At 47.3% G+C, this 16,466-nt stretch overlaps 1 protein-coding gene across 4 annotated transcripts in view; it reads right to left on the bottom strand.

Moving 5' to 3' along the window:
- The window catches only part of UGGT1 (UDP-glucose glycoprotein glucosyltransferase 1), a 242,824-nt gene that overhangs the window by 89,623 nt on the left and 136,735 nt on the right, over positions 1 to 16,466 (bottom strand). For 3 of the 4 annotated variants that reach the window (XM_075341044.1, XM_075341046.1, XM_075341043.1), the window contains exons 15-21: positions 14,335 to 14,420; positions 12,799 to 12,934; positions 11,209 to 11,340; positions 9,435 to 9,599; positions 8,766 to 8,886; positions 1,896 to 1,994; positions 1,477 to 1,500 (exon numbers count right to left, since the gene is read on the bottom strand). In XM_075341044.1, the coding sequence (XP_075197159.1) occupies positions 1,477 to 1,500; positions 1,896 to 1,994; positions 8,766 to 8,886; positions 9,435 to 9,599; positions 11,209 to 11,340; positions 12,799 to 12,934; positions 14,335 to 14,420 (763 nt within the window). The remainder of the gene's footprint in view (positions 1 to 1,476; positions 1,501 to 1,895; positions 1,995 to 8,765; positions 8,887 to 9,434; positions 9,600 to 11,208; positions 11,341 to 12,798; positions 12,935 to 14,334; positions 14,421 to 16,466) is intronic. The other variant, XM_075341047.1, reaches the window with a different exon arrangement.

The raw sequence follows: 16,466 nt of genomic DNA on the forward strand, positions 1-16,466 counted from the left end.
ATCCCTCTGGGAAGGACCTAGCCAAGAAGTGTCTCTTTTTAGGAGACCACCATTTTGATTTGCATACTTCCCAGGGGGCAATGCACCTAGGATTTCACTGTGTTGAGCGCCTTTGCTGGCTGCCGGCAGTGTTTTCTCTGGCTGGTCTCCCCGAGATCAGTGATTGTTTTGTCTTGTTGGTCTACTAGGCATTGCTCCCACCTAGCCAGAATCCTACTCCACACTGATCAGGGGCAATACCCCGAAACAGCTGTCTGTGGATGGATACCTGGCCTTGGTATTTCCCTTGTCATATCTTTAAACTCGTCAAAGAGTTGGATATTGACTAAAAGGGCCACTTAATATGGTGGTTATGGTGGTCTCCTAAAAAGAGCCACTCCTTGGCTGGATCCTTCTCAGAGGGATATCTGGCTATTTTCTGTGTTGAGACTCCTAACAGAGGCTCCACGGACCCTTTTCGAACTCCATCAATATTAATGAGAAACACAGAGCAGCAAGCAGCACTATTCTTCCTATCAAGACATTGGACGTCTTGGCAAAACTCAATGGACCCCAATATAAGGTAACAGGATGTGCTGGGCACCATTATGTCGGCCGTGTTTAACCTCTGTCTGCCCGTAACAAGCAGTCCCTCCGCTACTGGCAGGACCTCCTCATGAGCGTCCCCCCAGGCGGTGCCCTCAGCATCTCCGCAGTGCAGGCCACTAGTCTTGTCTAATAGTAAGCTGCCGGAATCTGCACATTTCCAGCGGCGGAAGAGAAAAACGTCCAGATTAGAAATCATGCAGAGCTTGCAGAGTTTAGTGATACCACATGCAGATAATAATGAAGAGCGACATGCACATTAAAGCCTATCTGGCTATAGAAACTGCATACACAATTATATACATCTTCTTTAGACCTGATGAGGCTTGTGTACTTACTTTGAAAATCCAGTCAGTATGGCTGAATAATTCTAATATTAAAATGAGCCTTTTTATGACTTCCACTAAAGAGTGTTAAGAGCTCATGAGCCTAACTGTATTCAGACTCAGCAAAAATAGCCTCACAGCTGCAGCTTGTACTGAGCAGTGAGAAACCTCAGCAGCAGCAGCAGGGAGGAGGGACACTGAGGAAGTCAGGCAGACTAAGAAAACGGAGATCGCCTTGCATACATAGTCATTCTGATACTGATGTTCAAAGTAAATACATCAGCCTCAATTGATCTAACAGGTATTTTATATTGTAAGCAGTTTGTATTGTGAAATCTGGTAATTAAGGCATCTCATTAATTGTCCTCCATTACCCTGCTGCTCGTTATATGGAAAGCTGCTGCAAAATGAGTTGTGCGTCAGCGTAATGGAGAAAAATTAACGGAATATGACTATTTCACTATTTTAGGCTCATACAAAGTATTTCTTTTATATCCTGTTAGCACATAAATGCCCCAGGACACTGCGCACAGAACTAGGAAACATGCAAGAAAGCCGAGATTACCATAAATCTCCCGGGAGGACATTCCTGGAGCAGACAAAGACGTAGACGAGACATGAGAGAGAAAAATAAGGTTATAAAGAGTCGCCCCGACCACAGGTACACACACAGGGTGAACGGTGACGGTGGAAGAGGTGACTGGACTGTAGATGGGGTGAGAACATACGCACAGCAAATTATACGGATTAAAGCCATTTTCTGATATTAGATACAAAATGACTGTTACGTTACGCAGAGCTCAGTCTCAGTGCTCGGTGGTGCTTGGGTATTGTATGGGAGCAATTATAAGTGCACAGTACTCCTGATTCCAGGATTACCCATCACAGCGGCACTATCATCTGCTCCACCAGACATCAGTCACATGCCGTGGACACTTTCGGGTCACGAGCAATGGCGCCTTGTGCGGGTGCTCCTTCGCTTACCTTTCTTAGTGAGGTAGTTCATGCTGTTGGCGATGGCTGCGCTCTTAGCACTGGAGTCCAATACGCTAAATCTGGCATAATCGTCCACAAAGAAGTTATCTGAGAACCACAGAAGTCATCATGAGGAAGGTGCAGGGTCATAATGGATAAGGCAGAGAGATTGGTAATTACTATGTTAGGGTTAAGCATTAAGTAACCTAAAATACTTAATTCAGCCACTTCATAGACTCAGGTATGTAGTTCAGTTGATGTAGCCTAAAACACATATTTATGAATGCTTTTGATTCTTACTAACACACACATTATATATATATATATACACACACATACATACATACATGTATATATATATCTATATATATAATTGCCTTATTCTGTCTGTCTGTCTTGCTCCAAAATTGTGTCCTTACGGTGACACAAAGCTGATTGGCCGCTGGGCTCGCCATGGCCCCGCCCCCCCGCACGGATTGGCCGCTCGCCCAGGCTGCGCCCCCACACGGATTGGCCTGCCGCTCGCCCATGCTCCGCCCCCCCCCACAGATTGGCCTCTTGCCCCGGCACCCTGCAGGCATTGGCAACTCGGCCACGCCCCGCCCCCCTCACGCAATGCACGCTAGCTCTGGCCCCGCCCACGCATTCCCCGAACCGACACGGTCACGGAGCCACGACTACCAGGTGAGTACTGTACCCCTGGGAGCCCACATCAGCGTACGCCGCCAAACCAGCCGACACATACCCTCGCATTGCTGGGGCTGGCCGGCGTATGCTGGTGTGGGCTCCCGTGCGAGCGGGGGACGAGATACGCTGGTAACCATGGTAGCATAGTTACCAGCGCATCAAGGTCCTGCAGCGGCGCATACACACACGCACACACATAACAGCACACACACACACATACACACACACACATCAGATCACACTCTCACACACACCTCACACACACATCACATCGCATCCACATACTCACAACATCCTGGGATATCGCTTGCTTCTCGGCGGCGATACTGTGCTGTGAGCTTCCAGGACCTGCCGGAGGATCACATGGCCAGAAGCATGTGGTATCTCCGGATGTTGTGAGTATGAGCGCGTATGTGCAATATCGTCAATGTGTGTGTGTGTGTGTGTGTGTGAGTGTATGCGATCGGGTGTGTGTGAGTGTATGCGATCGGGTGTGTGTGAGTGTATGCGATCGGGTGTGTGTGAGTGTATGCGATCGGGTGTGTGTGAGTGTATGCGATCGGGTGTGTGTGAGTGTATGCGATCGGGTGTGTGTGAGTGTATGCGATCGGGTGTGTGTGGGTGTGTGTGAGTGTCGGCAGAGGAGCACGGCGTGCTGGAGGAGGCTGGGAGGAGAGAGGCTGATCCTGGGGAAGGCTGGGATGGGGAGGCTGAGAGAAGAGAGGCTGATGCTGGGGGAGGCTGAGGCTGGGGTAGGCTGGGAGGAGAGAGGCTGATGCTGGGGACCGAAAAGGCTGGTGCTGGGAGGAGAGAGGCTGATGCTGGGGGAGGCTGAGGCTGGGGTAGCCTGGGAGGAGAGAGGCTGATGGTGGGAGGAGAGAGGCTGATGCTGGGGGTGGCTGAGGCTGGGGTAGGCTGGGAGGAGAGAGGCTGATGCTGGGAGGAGAGAGGCTGATGCTGGGGGAGGCTGAGGCTGGGGTAGGCTGGGAGGAGAGAGGCTGATGCTGGGAAGAGAGAGGCTGATGCTGGGAGGAGAGAGGCTGATGCTGGGGGAGGCTGATGCTGGGGGAGGCTGAGGCTGGGGTAGGCTGGGAGGAGAGAGGCTGATGCTGGGGACAGAAAAGGCTGATGCTGGGAGGAGAGAGGCTGATGCTGGGAGGAGAGAGGCTGATGCTGGGAGAGGCTGAGGCTGGGGTAGGCTGGGAGGAGAGAGGCTGATGCTGGGAGGAGAGAGGCTGATGCTGGGGACAGAAAAGGCTGATGCTGGGAGGAGAGAGGCTGATGCTGGGATGAGAGAGGCTGATGCTGGGGACAGAGAGGCTGATGCTGGGAGGAGAGAGGCTGATGCTGCGGGTAGAGAGGCTGATGCTGGGAGGAGAGAGGCTGATGCTGCGGGCAGAGAGGCTGATGCTGCGGGCAGAGAGGCTGATGCTGCGGGTAGAGAGGCTGATGCTGGTGCAGCATGGGGGATGGAGCACGATGGGGGGTGCGCAGCATGGGGGATGGAGCACGTTTGGGAGTGCGCAGCATGGCGGATGGAGCACATTTGGGAGTGCGCAGCATGGCGGATGGAGCACGTTTGGGAGTGCGCAGCATGGCAGATGGAGCACATTTGGGAGTGCGCAGCATGGCGGATGGAGCACGTTTGGGAGTGCGCAGCATAGCGGATGGAGCACGTTTGGGAGTGCGCAGCATGGGAGATGGAGCACGATGGGGGGTGCGCAGCATAGGGGATGGAGCACGATGGGGAGTGCGCTGCATGGGGGATGGAGCACGATGGGGAGTGCGGAGTATGGCGGATGGAGCACGTTTGGGAGTGCGCAGCATGGCGGATGGAGCACGTTTGGGAGTGCGCAGCATGGTGGATGGAGCACGTTTGGGAGTGCGCAGCATGGCGGATGGAGCACGTTTGGGAGTGCACAGCATGGGAGATGGAGCACGATGGGGGGTGCGCAGCATAGGGGATGGAGCACAATGGGGAGTGCGCTGCATGGGGGATGGAGCACGATGGGAAGTGCACACCTCCCCCCAACACACACACACACACACACACGCGCGCACTACACAACACACCACACACACACACACTGGGAACCACAAACAACTGCCCTACACAGACACCCCACACACAGACAACGCTGCACACACACAACACCCAACACACAAACACCGCGGCACACACAAATATACACACATACCGCACAACACACATATTGCACAAAACATACCTCCCCCCAAAACACACCACACACACACAAACCGCGCAACACACACACACACAACGCTACAGACACACAGCGCTCCACAAACCACGCAACACACACACAACACCGCTCTCACCCCCCGCCACACCCAGACAGCACCCAGAACATGTACAGCGCCCTACACAAACACTTGGTAACTACACACAACAACATCTATATATATATATATATATATATATATATATATATATATATATATATAACAAAAATCATACATGAACTACACAATACGTAAATTCTAGAATACCCGATGCGTAGAATCGGGCCACCTTCTAGTATATATATATATATATATATATATATATATATATATATATATAGTGGTACCTCGCTTAACGAGTAACCCACTTAACGAGAATTTCACTTAACGAGCAAAGCTTTCTGTAAATTTGTAACCCGCTTTACGAGAAAGCTTTACTGTACGAGCAAAATTCTCACCGCACACACTTCCGGTTCCGTACATCCACCGCGCTCTGACCCGCTCTTGCAGTCCACACAAACACACACATGCACGCACAAACACACACGCGCACACATACAGTATTAAGCTCACCTTACCTTTCGTTCCAGCGCCGGTCTCATGGTTCTTGTAGTTCCCGGGTACATCGCGACGTCCTCGCAGCGAACTACAAGTCCCATGAGGCTGGCGGTGGAACGGAAGGTAAGGTGAGCATATAATATGTGTACCTTCCGTTTCATCGCCGGCCTCCTGGGTCCTGTAGTTCGCCGCTGCACTCCAGTCCAAGCTGTGCATCTGCATCCATAGCGACGAGGGAGGAACTTCCTGTCGCCGCTACTGAAAGGCAGTGTGCTGGCCAATCAGAGGCAAGCGGCTTTGCCTTTGACGTCAGCGCTCTGGCCGGGAAGTTCCTCCCTCGTCGTTATGGTAACGCGATACACGGCCCGGCCCCGTACCAAAGAACCGTAAGTTCCAGGAGACCGGCGATGGAACGGAAGGTAAGGTGAGCATATAATATGTGCGTGTGCGTGCGTGCTTTTGTGTTTGTGTGTGTTTGTACGTGTGTGAAATGACAGAATAAGGGACCAGGATGGGACATTTAACAAGTTGTGGAACGAATCGTTTGCATTGGAATGATTTCCTATGGGAAATCTTGCTTTGCCTAACGAGTAACTTGGTTAACAAGCACAGTCTCAGAACGGATTGTTCTCGTTAAGCAAGGTTCCTCTGTATATATACTGTATATTTATTTATTCAGTAATTTCTCTTAATACAATATGTAAGCACATGTAACAAAGATGGCTCCTATATCCTGGACAACACCCAAGATGATGAGCACAAGGAGGAATATCCAATGTATGGACTGACCAATCTAGCAGAGACTATGCAAATTGCTATACGTCCTGACTCCAGCCTGCAATACTTGATTGGACTATATTTTGTTTACACCCTTTTCTTATCTAGAACTATAAAGGCTTTGTGAAAAATAAACAGGCAGAATTCCTTTAGCATCTGTCATGGAAGAAAGCTCCTAACCGATCTAGAATCTGTTCTCCTTTCTCGTATGCACACATGACATCCCAGATAATCGGAAAACGGCAGTCAGACCTTAAGAGACCTTTTGTAGTCTCGCCTCAATAACTATATGCTATGAGATATACAAATAAATTGTGTGACAGACACTACAACCAGGAGAGATCTCCACAATCCATTGGAAAACACAAAGATGACAAATGTCACTTACTTTAAGGATAAAGGCAATAAACTATAATGATACAGTTGGGTCCAGAAATATTTTGATAGTGACGAGTTTTGGCATTTTAGCTGTCAACCAAAACATATTCAAGATACAGTTAAATATCAATATGGGATTAAAGTGCAGACTCTCAGCTTTAATTTGAGGGGACTCACATCCTAATTGGAGTAAGGGTTTAGGAATTACAGCTCTTTGATATGTAGCTGCCTCTTTTTCAAAGGAATAAATAGTAATTGGACAATTATTTCAAAAGGTCTTTAATGAGCTGCAAGGGCTTTTTCCTCATTAAGCCATCATCGGTAAAGCAGGTAAAAGGTCTGGAGCTGATTTCAGGTGTGGCAATTGCAATTGGAAGCTGTTACTGTGAACTCACAACATGCAATCAAAAAAGCTCTCAATAGACCATAATTAGGCAAAAAAAAAAGAAACCCATGAGAGAAAATGCTGAAATGTTAGCAGTGGTCAAATCAACAGTCTGGTACATTCTGCAAACAAAGTGCACACTGATGAGCTCGGTAAGGCAAAAAGGCCTGGAGACCCATATAAGACAACAGTGGTGGATGAGTATCTAAGTCTACCACAAAGAGAGGACTTCATGAGAGCAAATACAGAGGGTTTACCACAATTACAAACCATTAATCAGCCTTAAAAATAGAAAGGCCAGATTGAACTTTGCAAAAAAAAAATCTAAAGAAGCCGCCCAGTTCTGAAAAAGCATGTATCGACAGAAGAAACTAAGATTAACCCATACCAGACTTTGGGAAGGCGAAAGTATGGAGAAGGCATGGAATGGCTCATGATCTAAAGCACTGCACATCCTCTGTAACTCATGGTGGAGGCAGTGTGATTGCCGGGCATACATGACTTCCAATGGCCCTGGATCACTAGTGTTTATTGATGATGTGACTGAAGACAGAAGCAGCCGGATGACATCTGCAGTGTAGAGGGCTATACTTTCTGCTCAGATTCAACCAAATGGAACAAGGTTGATTGGATGGCGCTTCACAATACAGATGGACAATGACCAAAAACATACTGTGATCTAAACCATCCATTGTAACTAGCAGGATGTTTAGGGTCGTTGTCCTGCTGGAAGGTGAAGCTACACCCCCAGACTTCTTTATAGGGTGATAATATTCAAATTTAAATATTAAATATTTCGAAAACCATGTTTACTGTTTTTTCGTTTTATAAGACGCACACCAAAATTTAAAGATTAAAAAAATGGGGTCCATCTTCTACTCCGGTGTTGTCTTACTGGAGGGGGGAGGCAGCGGTGGTCACAGGAGACAGATGCTCTGCTGGCAACAGCAGCGGCGAGTCAGTGGTGGCAGCGGGTCAGTGGTGGCAGCGGCGGTGGTTGCAGCGGCGGTGGCGGGTCAGTGGTGGCAGTGGAAGCTGCGGTGGTTGTGTGGTGGAGCAGGCCGGTGCGGCTATTGTCCCAGTCTATCTGCGGTCCAGGCTTCAAAATAATGGCGCCCGGAGTGGCGTGTGCGCAGATGGAGCTCTCATCCAAGAGCTCCATCTGCGCATGCAATGACTCCCGGGCGCCATCATTTGAAACCGGGACCGCGGACAAACTAGGACACCCGCCGCACAGCCACCCGGCCCCCCCGCCCGGCCGCACAGAGTGGCAGCCAGCCGGCCACCGGGACAGAGAGGCAGCCAGCCGGCCACCAGGATAGAGGCAGGTCGCCGGCCGCCGGGATAGAGGCAGGCAGCCGGGATAGAGGCAGGCAAGCCAGCCGCTGGGACAGAGAAGCAGCCGGCCACCAGCATGCACTGACAGGCACCCGGCCGCCCGCACACAGAGCTGCACAGACAGCCCCCGGGCCAATTCACCTCCCGGTAAGCTATATTCAGATTTTAAGATGCACCCCTCATTTTCCTACCACGTTTTTGGAAGGAAAAGTGCATCTTATAATCCAGAAAATACGGTAATTTCATTTAAATACTTGGTGTTGGTATATCACATAAAATAACAAAAGTGCATATGACTTTGTGGGTGTAAGGTAAAAATAATGTGGAAAAGTTCAAGGGATATAAATATTTTTTCAAGGTATTGTATGTGCTATCAGCGGTTTTACATTTGTGGTAGAATTCCTGGCATAAATTATAATATATCTAAACAGAATGTGGTGAGCAATGGCCCCTCCACTTAACTCGGGCCCTTCATTCTCACCACCAATGTAGAAATGTATGCAGTGACTTACTGATGGCCGTAAGGTCCAGGTATTGTCGCTCCACATCCAGAATCCGCAGATTAATCCTGGGAACTACATTATGCTGAGCCATTATGTGATCCACAACATCGTGATCGTTGGTCAGTTCCCCCTGTGCAAGGAGAGAAAAATAATGCATAAAGTGTTCAGCTCCCTGCTGATTACAGGGATGACTAACCTAGGAAGAGGAGAGCTGTCGGTCATTTTTAAATGAGACACAAACCATACAAATCTCTCATTGCCAAAATAATTCATTAGAGTCCTAAGAATCCAGAAATATTCCTCATTTGAGGCTTCTCACTCATATATACAAAGGGTGGATGAAGGCAATCTGACAAAGCAGACCCCCTTTCATAAATATCATCCAAAAGTGCAGGCTGCAAGCCTACAATGTGCACCCTGAGCTCACTGAACAACAGGCACCACGTGACCACGGCTATGACACCACTTGGCACACAAGTGCTAGGGTCAAGGCTGGGCAAAGTCATTTCCCCATTAGTGAGCAGTGTGCAGTTATATCTGAAGTATCACTTTATAGAGGCTCTTTATGATTTAATGATGGAATCCCAGAAGACAATAAGTGAAGGTCCGGACTCCTACACCTTACACATCCTTAAAGTATTTATGTTCACGTGAAAGACTCAAGATCACAAGTCTCACCATATACACGGCTTTCTGGAAAAAGCTGGTGGTCTCGAGGATTTTGTGCATAGTGGCGGTCTCCAGTTCATCGGGATCTAGCTGGTCTTTTGGAAACGGTATCCCATTAAAGAGAACCACAGGAAGCGGGGACAGTCCGGTCTGCAGGAAGTACTCCTTCCCCTCCTGAAAAACAAGGGGCAGATACCATCATGTTACATATAGATCCAATTTATAAACCTCACTATCTGAGATTGGGTGAGATGTGAATAAATTATAGCGATGCGTACACATCCCAAGGCCAAGGTCCAGCGGAGAGGTCATTAGTCTGTGGCTGCAGATCAGGAGCCCTGCAAATCACGCACAACTTGCTAGCTCTTTGGATTAGCCAGCCTGGTACAACGTTGCATGTACCTCACACTGTTGTACCAGGCCGACTAATCAAAAGAAGAGCTGAGGATGGCAGATGTCAGGGCTCCAGTCCAGCAGGTACTGCATCAGGGTCCTGAGAACTGAGTCACTCATCACCAATTAAAGGGGTTGTCAGCTACTGTAACACTGATGATCTAGCATTAGGTTAGGTCATCAATGTCTGATCGGCCAGTGTCAGGCACCTTGGCAATCAGCTGTTCTCGGTGCCCGGTGGCAGCAGAAGGCAGCTGGAAATGCTCAGTTGCGGATCTTCTCTATCTTCTCATAGCAGCCGCGACTGGGTACTGCACATCCGCCTCTCATTCTAATCAATAGTAGGCAAATGTGCAGTACCCAGCAGCGGCCGCTATCAGAAAACGGGGCAGCTCTGGAACTGAGCATTTCTGGCTATCCCACCGCCGGGACTGAGAACAGCTGATCGGTGGGGGTGCGGGGTGTCGGTCCCCGGCCGATCAGACATTGATGACCTATCTTAAGGGGCCCTTTGCACACTACGAAATCGCAGGTGCGATGTCGGTGGGGTCAAATCAAAAGTGACGCACATCCGGCGTCGCTCTCGACATCGTAGTGTGTAAATCGTCTTAACTACGATTACCGAGCGCAAAAGCATCGGTATCGTATGATCGGTGTAGTGTCAGTCATTTTCATTATTTTGGCTGCAGCGACGGTACGATGTTGTTCCTCGTTCCTGCAGCAAGGAGCGAGGAACATCTCCTTACCTGCCTCCATCGGCTATGCAGAAGGAAGGAGGTGGGCGGGATGTTTACGTCCCGCTCATCTCCGCCCCTCCGCTTCTATTGGCCACCTGCCGTGTGACGCCGCACGACCCGCCCCCTTAGGAAGGAGGCGGTTCACTGGCCAGAGCGACGTCGCAGGGCAGGTGAGTGCATGTGAATCTGCCGTAGCGATAATATTCCCTACGGCTGCTATCACAAGATATCGCAGCTGCGACTGGGGCGGGGACTATCGCGCTCGGCATCGCAGCATCGGCTTGCGATGTCGTAGTGTGCAAAGTGCCCCTAAGGGTAGAACATCAATCTACAAGTAGTGTACAACCACTTTACAGATCAATCACCTGTGTTATATCCTAATATCACCCCAAATGCATTATCCACATTCCCCAACTTCAGGACCATGATGGTGTTACTGGCAACAAACCTCTCCCACTTTCAGACATTGTTATTTACTTTATCACATTGCATATATCATCCAAAATCTTCTCCCCCAGAGAGTGCGTGAGATTTTAACTCATTAGATCTTGTGCCGTTCACTCTGCAAGTTGCTGAATGCCTTCATTTTCGGCATTTCACAGTTGAGCATAACTACTAGTCTTATAGATGAAGAATATTAAGTGTCCTGGTACCTTTCTATTCTGGTCATAAGCAGAGTCTCGGCCCAGAATGCTGCTCGGCTCCACGTATCGGTACTTCTCCTCCAGCACGCTGGTGACATGCTTCACGGTCAGTCTTTCCCCAGTCCGCACCTTGTTGTAGATCTACATGGAAGAAAATTAAATAATTTTTGATCAGTGAAAAGAATACTTGACGTGTCTTTAAGGTGAAGCACTTTCCGCAGTTGTTTCACCTGAATCCCCCATAAGGCTCAGACCCATGTGTTTGTGCTTTCAATGGGTATTAAAGAAGTCCTCCCATGAAGATTTATTTTTTCCTTAAATCTTCTCCAGCGTCCAGCGCTGTTCTGCTCCTCTTCTCAGTGAGGTCACCACTCTCCAGTGTCCAGCGCTGTTCTGCTCCTCTTCTCAGTTAGGTCACCGCTCTCCAGTATCTCCAGTGTCCAGCGCTGTTCTGCTCCTCTTCTCAGTGAGGTCACCACTCTCCAGTATCTCCAGTGTCCAGCGCTGTTCTGCTCCTCTTCTCAGTGAGGTCACCACTCTCCAGTATCTCCAGTGTCCAGCGCTGTTCTGCTCCTCTTCTCAGTGAGGTCACCACTCTCCAGTATCTCCAGTGTCCAGCGCTGTTCTGCTCCTCTTCTCAGTGAGGTCACCGCTCTCCAGTATCTCCGAGTCACACTGCACCGAGCATGATCCAGAAGTGGCTTTTACAATGTAAGTCTATGGAGCGTCAAAACGAGCCTCAGAATGATGCTCTATAGACTTACAGAAGTGGCGCAGTGTGACCGGTGGAGTCTGCAGAGCAGTGATGTCTCACATATTACATACATATACACAGGCTTATTTTTTAAAAAAAAAAAATCTTCATGTGAGAGCTTCTTTAATTAAAAGGTAAAAACTCACATAAGTAAAAATCACTTATTCCTTGTCAAAGATGTCCATGATCTTTAAGAAAACTTTATTCAGATGGATTTCTAAGCAAAAAGGTCCCCATCCATAAGCCCAAACTTGGACTTAGCCTGAAATTGGAAATATTGTAAAGGGAAAAGCTTAATGAGGCACTACTAGCAGATAGCTATGATGTGGGTTTATGTCCCTTGAGAACACAGGATCAGGTATGGCAAAATTCAAAATGTCCAATCTTTCTTTTCCCCAAACATTTGCAGTTGGGAAAGAATTAGGACCCCCTACACAAATCAGCTGATTCCACAGTCCCACCTGAAATGAGTGGGTTCACGGACGTTAATATAATGTGTATGGTCTGATGTGATGGATATCCAGGTCCTGCATAGTGATCAATGCAGGAGGGCAAGCTGGCTGTCAGTGGCGGCTCGTACCAGAACTTAAAAGCAATCTACTAATGATTCTTCCTTCTTGAGCACTATTTAACACTAGAATTACGGAGGTAGTCATTTTGACTACTTTGCACCATGTATTTCTATATAGGTGTCACGAGTCCAGTAGTTCTAGTGTTAAACTACAAAATGAAAAAATGTCCATGTGGGTATTAAAATAGCCATACATCCTTGATGGACCAATGTATAGGGCTAGGTTAGTATTTCTTTGCAATTCCATTATATATATAAAAAAAAACCAACTTACTGAAACAACCATCTGGAATGCGTCATAATTATCCTCCTCATCAGCCACATAGTTGAAGGTCCTCAGGAGAGCGACTCCGGCGTCCTCGAATCCATCCACCTCCTCATCGTCGTTCACAACAAACACCAAACCAATCCTGAAAGCAACAAGCAGTGCCCTCTAGTGGTGACGGAATAAGTTACATCCAGAAATGCACTTCTTAAGAATGGACTATTGAGACCCTTATCATTTACCCCTCCAAAAGAAGACAGCTCATTGATTATATTAACCAGTGATCGTCTCCTCCACAAAGGCTCTGCAGGGACAGACACCTCCGCACATTATAGTCAAGAGCTGGAGGGGCCTCGATCTGTCAAAAGGGGACTGTCCCTTTACAGCAACTATAATCAGAAGAAGCCTTTCTTGTCAAAACAGGTTTAAGAAAGAATCTGTACATCACGGTTCAGTTTCTTGCACAGCCAAACATAATGGATGGTTGAGGAGAAACACTGCTCCAAAAATCTGCCATGTCACAAATCAATGTGATTATTAATTGTTATTATCAAAAGGGAATGTGTCAGCAGGTTTTTACAATGCAATGCAATCAGAGCAGCATGAGGCAGGGGTAGATACCCGGATTCCAGTGATGTATCACTTAGTATACTGGGTGCAGGAGTTATGTTAGAGTCACAGTTTTCTCTGCTGCAGATCTAGTTGTTGAGCGGTGTATAACCCTGAACACACCACAGCTTTGGGTGTACACTGTATGGTGACAGAGAACTGCTAATCAGTGCTGGGGGAGTGTTTGACAAGGAGGCACAAGGCCAAATTGTCCTGTAGTGATAATCTCCTGCTGAGAAAACACTGATTGTTTTGAAACAGCAGAATACAACCCAGTATGTAGCAGAGATTGTCACATCCAGACAGCCCTTCTCAGAATAAAGCTGAACACTACTGGCCATTGGTCCGGCCTCTCTAACTCCCACTAGTCATCACTGTGCGGAAATTCATTTCCCCTACAGCAGCCCTCTGCTTGGGCTTATAGGGAGCTCCTTAGTATCGGACACCCCTCAAAGACTATCTGTCTGGTCTTCTACATAGGACAACCCCTTAAAGGGAATTTGTCACCAGGTTTTTGCTCCCTCATCGGAGAGCAGCATAATGTAGAGACAGAGATCCTGATTCCAGCGATGTGTCACTTATTGAGCTGTTTACTGTCATTTTGATAAAATCGATGATCTCTGTGCTGCAGATCTATTAGTTATACAGAGCTCATGAATATGCGGGACTACCTGCAGCACGCCAAGTAGTCCTATGATAATCTACTGCTGATTAATTAGTGATTTTATCAATTACTGATTTTATCAAAATTACACTAAGCAGCCCAGTAAATGACACATCGCTGGAATCAGGATCTCTGCTCCTACATTATGCTGCTCTCAGATTAGGCGGGAAAAAAAAAACTGGTGACGAATTCCCTTTAAAGTAAATGATGTGATAATAATGACAAAGCAAATGAATCTTCCCTATTGTGGACAAATGTAGTGAAGAACTTACCTGAGAGGTATGTGATTATTGAGGAACATCTCTGCTATATTTATCAGCTCGGACGTAGACTCCTGCTCAGGGTCAATGAAAAGGACCTGGGGAAAAACGAAAAAAAAAATGATGTAGGGACGACTGCTCTAAAAGACATGTTATATTAAGGCAGCTCACACAGAGCCCTGCTCACAAGTTGTGACCGCAGTGGAGGGTTTTTTTGCTATTTATGGTCTTGCCACAACATTCATAAATATGGTAAAACAGCATTGCTTCCCGCAATTTCAGAAAAATCTCTGCAAAATCACTTTGATTCGGGCGCTATTCTAAAAAATCTGCAAAAATGATGTTAGTTTTACTGCAAATATGGCAAGATGAGACTTCAGAAAGTCGCAAGGGAAAAAAAAAAAAACATTCACTGGTTACAAGGTGTGAACGCCGCCGCTCATCCGCTATAATAAACCAGGTATTATTTGCAACAATGCAACACCAGGAACGGTGTATTGGGCACCCCAAGCGCTCGCACCCCTACATATTACACATTTACAGTCATATGAAAAAGTTTGGGCACCCCTATTAATGTTAACCTTTTTTCTTTATAACAATTTGGGTTTTTGCTATTTCAGTTTCATATATCTAATAACTGATGGACTGAGTAATATTTCTGGATTGAAATGAGGTTTATTGTACTAACAGAAAATGTGCAATCCGCATTTAAACAAAATTTGACCGGTGCAAAAGTATGGGCACCCCTATCAATTTCTTGATTGGAACACTCCTAACTACTTTTTACTGACTTACTAAAGCACTAAATTGGTTTTGTAACCTCATTGAGCTTTGAACCTCATAGACAGGTGTATCCAATCATGAGAAAAGGTTTTTAAGGTGGCCACTTGCAAGTAGTTCTCCTATTTGAATCTCCTATGAAGAGTGGCATCATGGGCTCCTCAAAACAACTCTCAAATGATCAGAAAACAAAGATTATTCAACATAGCTGTTCAGGGGAAGGATACAAAAAGTTGTCTCAGAGATTTAAACGGTCAGTTTCCACTGTGAGGAACATAGTAAGGAAATGGAAGAACACAGGTACAGTTCTTGTTAAGCCCAGAAGTGGCAGGCCAAGAAAAATATCAGAAAGGCAGAGAAGAAGAATGGTGAGAACAGTCAAGGACAATGCACAGACCACCACCTCCAAAGACCTGCAGCATCATCTTGCTGCAGATAGTGTCAATGTGCATCGGTCAACAATACAGCGCACGTTGCACAAGGAGAAGCTGTATGGGAGAGTGATGCGAAAGAAGCCGATTCTGCAAGCACGGCACAAACAGAGTCGCCTGAGGCATGCAAAAGCACATTTGGACAAGCCAGTTACATTTTGGAAGGTCTTGTGGACTGATGAAACAAAGATTGAGTTGTTTGGTCATACAAAAAGGCGTTATGCATGGAGGCAAAAAAACACGGCACTCCAAGAAAAGCACTTGCTACCCACAGTAAAATTTGGTGGAGGTTCCTTCATGCTTTGGAGCTGTGTGGCCAATGCCGGCACCGGGAATCTTGTTAAAGTTGAGGGTCGCATGGATTCAACTCAGTATCAGCAGATTCTTGACAATAATGTGCAAGAATCAGTGACGAAGTTGAAGTTACGCAGGGGATGGATATTTCAGCAAGACAATGATCCAAAACACCGCTCCAAATCTACTCAGGCATTCATGCAGAGGAACAATTACAATGTTCTGGAATGGCCATCCCAGTCCCCAGACCTGAATATCATTGAACATCTGTGGGATGATTTGAAGCGTGCTGTCCATGCTCAGCGACCATCAAACTTAACCTCATAACGACGGCCGTACGACTTAAAGCAGTGGCAAAACAGGGTACTTATTCTGTTCTGCTGCTTTAAAGCGGCGGTCCGAAAAAACCCTGTAGAACCCCCCAGCGACCAAAAATCTCGGGGGTTTCAGTTACCGGGGGTAGCTGAGACCCCCCAGATAATGAATCGGTGTGTTTTTTTTTGGACCCCGATAATGCGATCGCCAGTATACACCGTATACTGACGAAAACATAAAAAAAAAAAAGAAATGGCCGGTAAAACGGATTTCTTTTTCATCTGACGTGATCAAACATGGGATCCCCCCCACCCCTACCCCCCC

This window comes from Anomaloglossus baeobatrachus, chromosome 3 (assembly GCF_048569485.1).
Source record: "Anomaloglossus baeobatrachus isolate aAnoBae1 chromosome 3, aAnoBae1.hap1, whole genome shotgun sequence".
Taxonomy (NCBI): Eukaryota; Metazoa; Chordata; class Amphibia; order Anura; family Aromobatidae; genus Anomaloglossus; species Anomaloglossus baeobatrachus.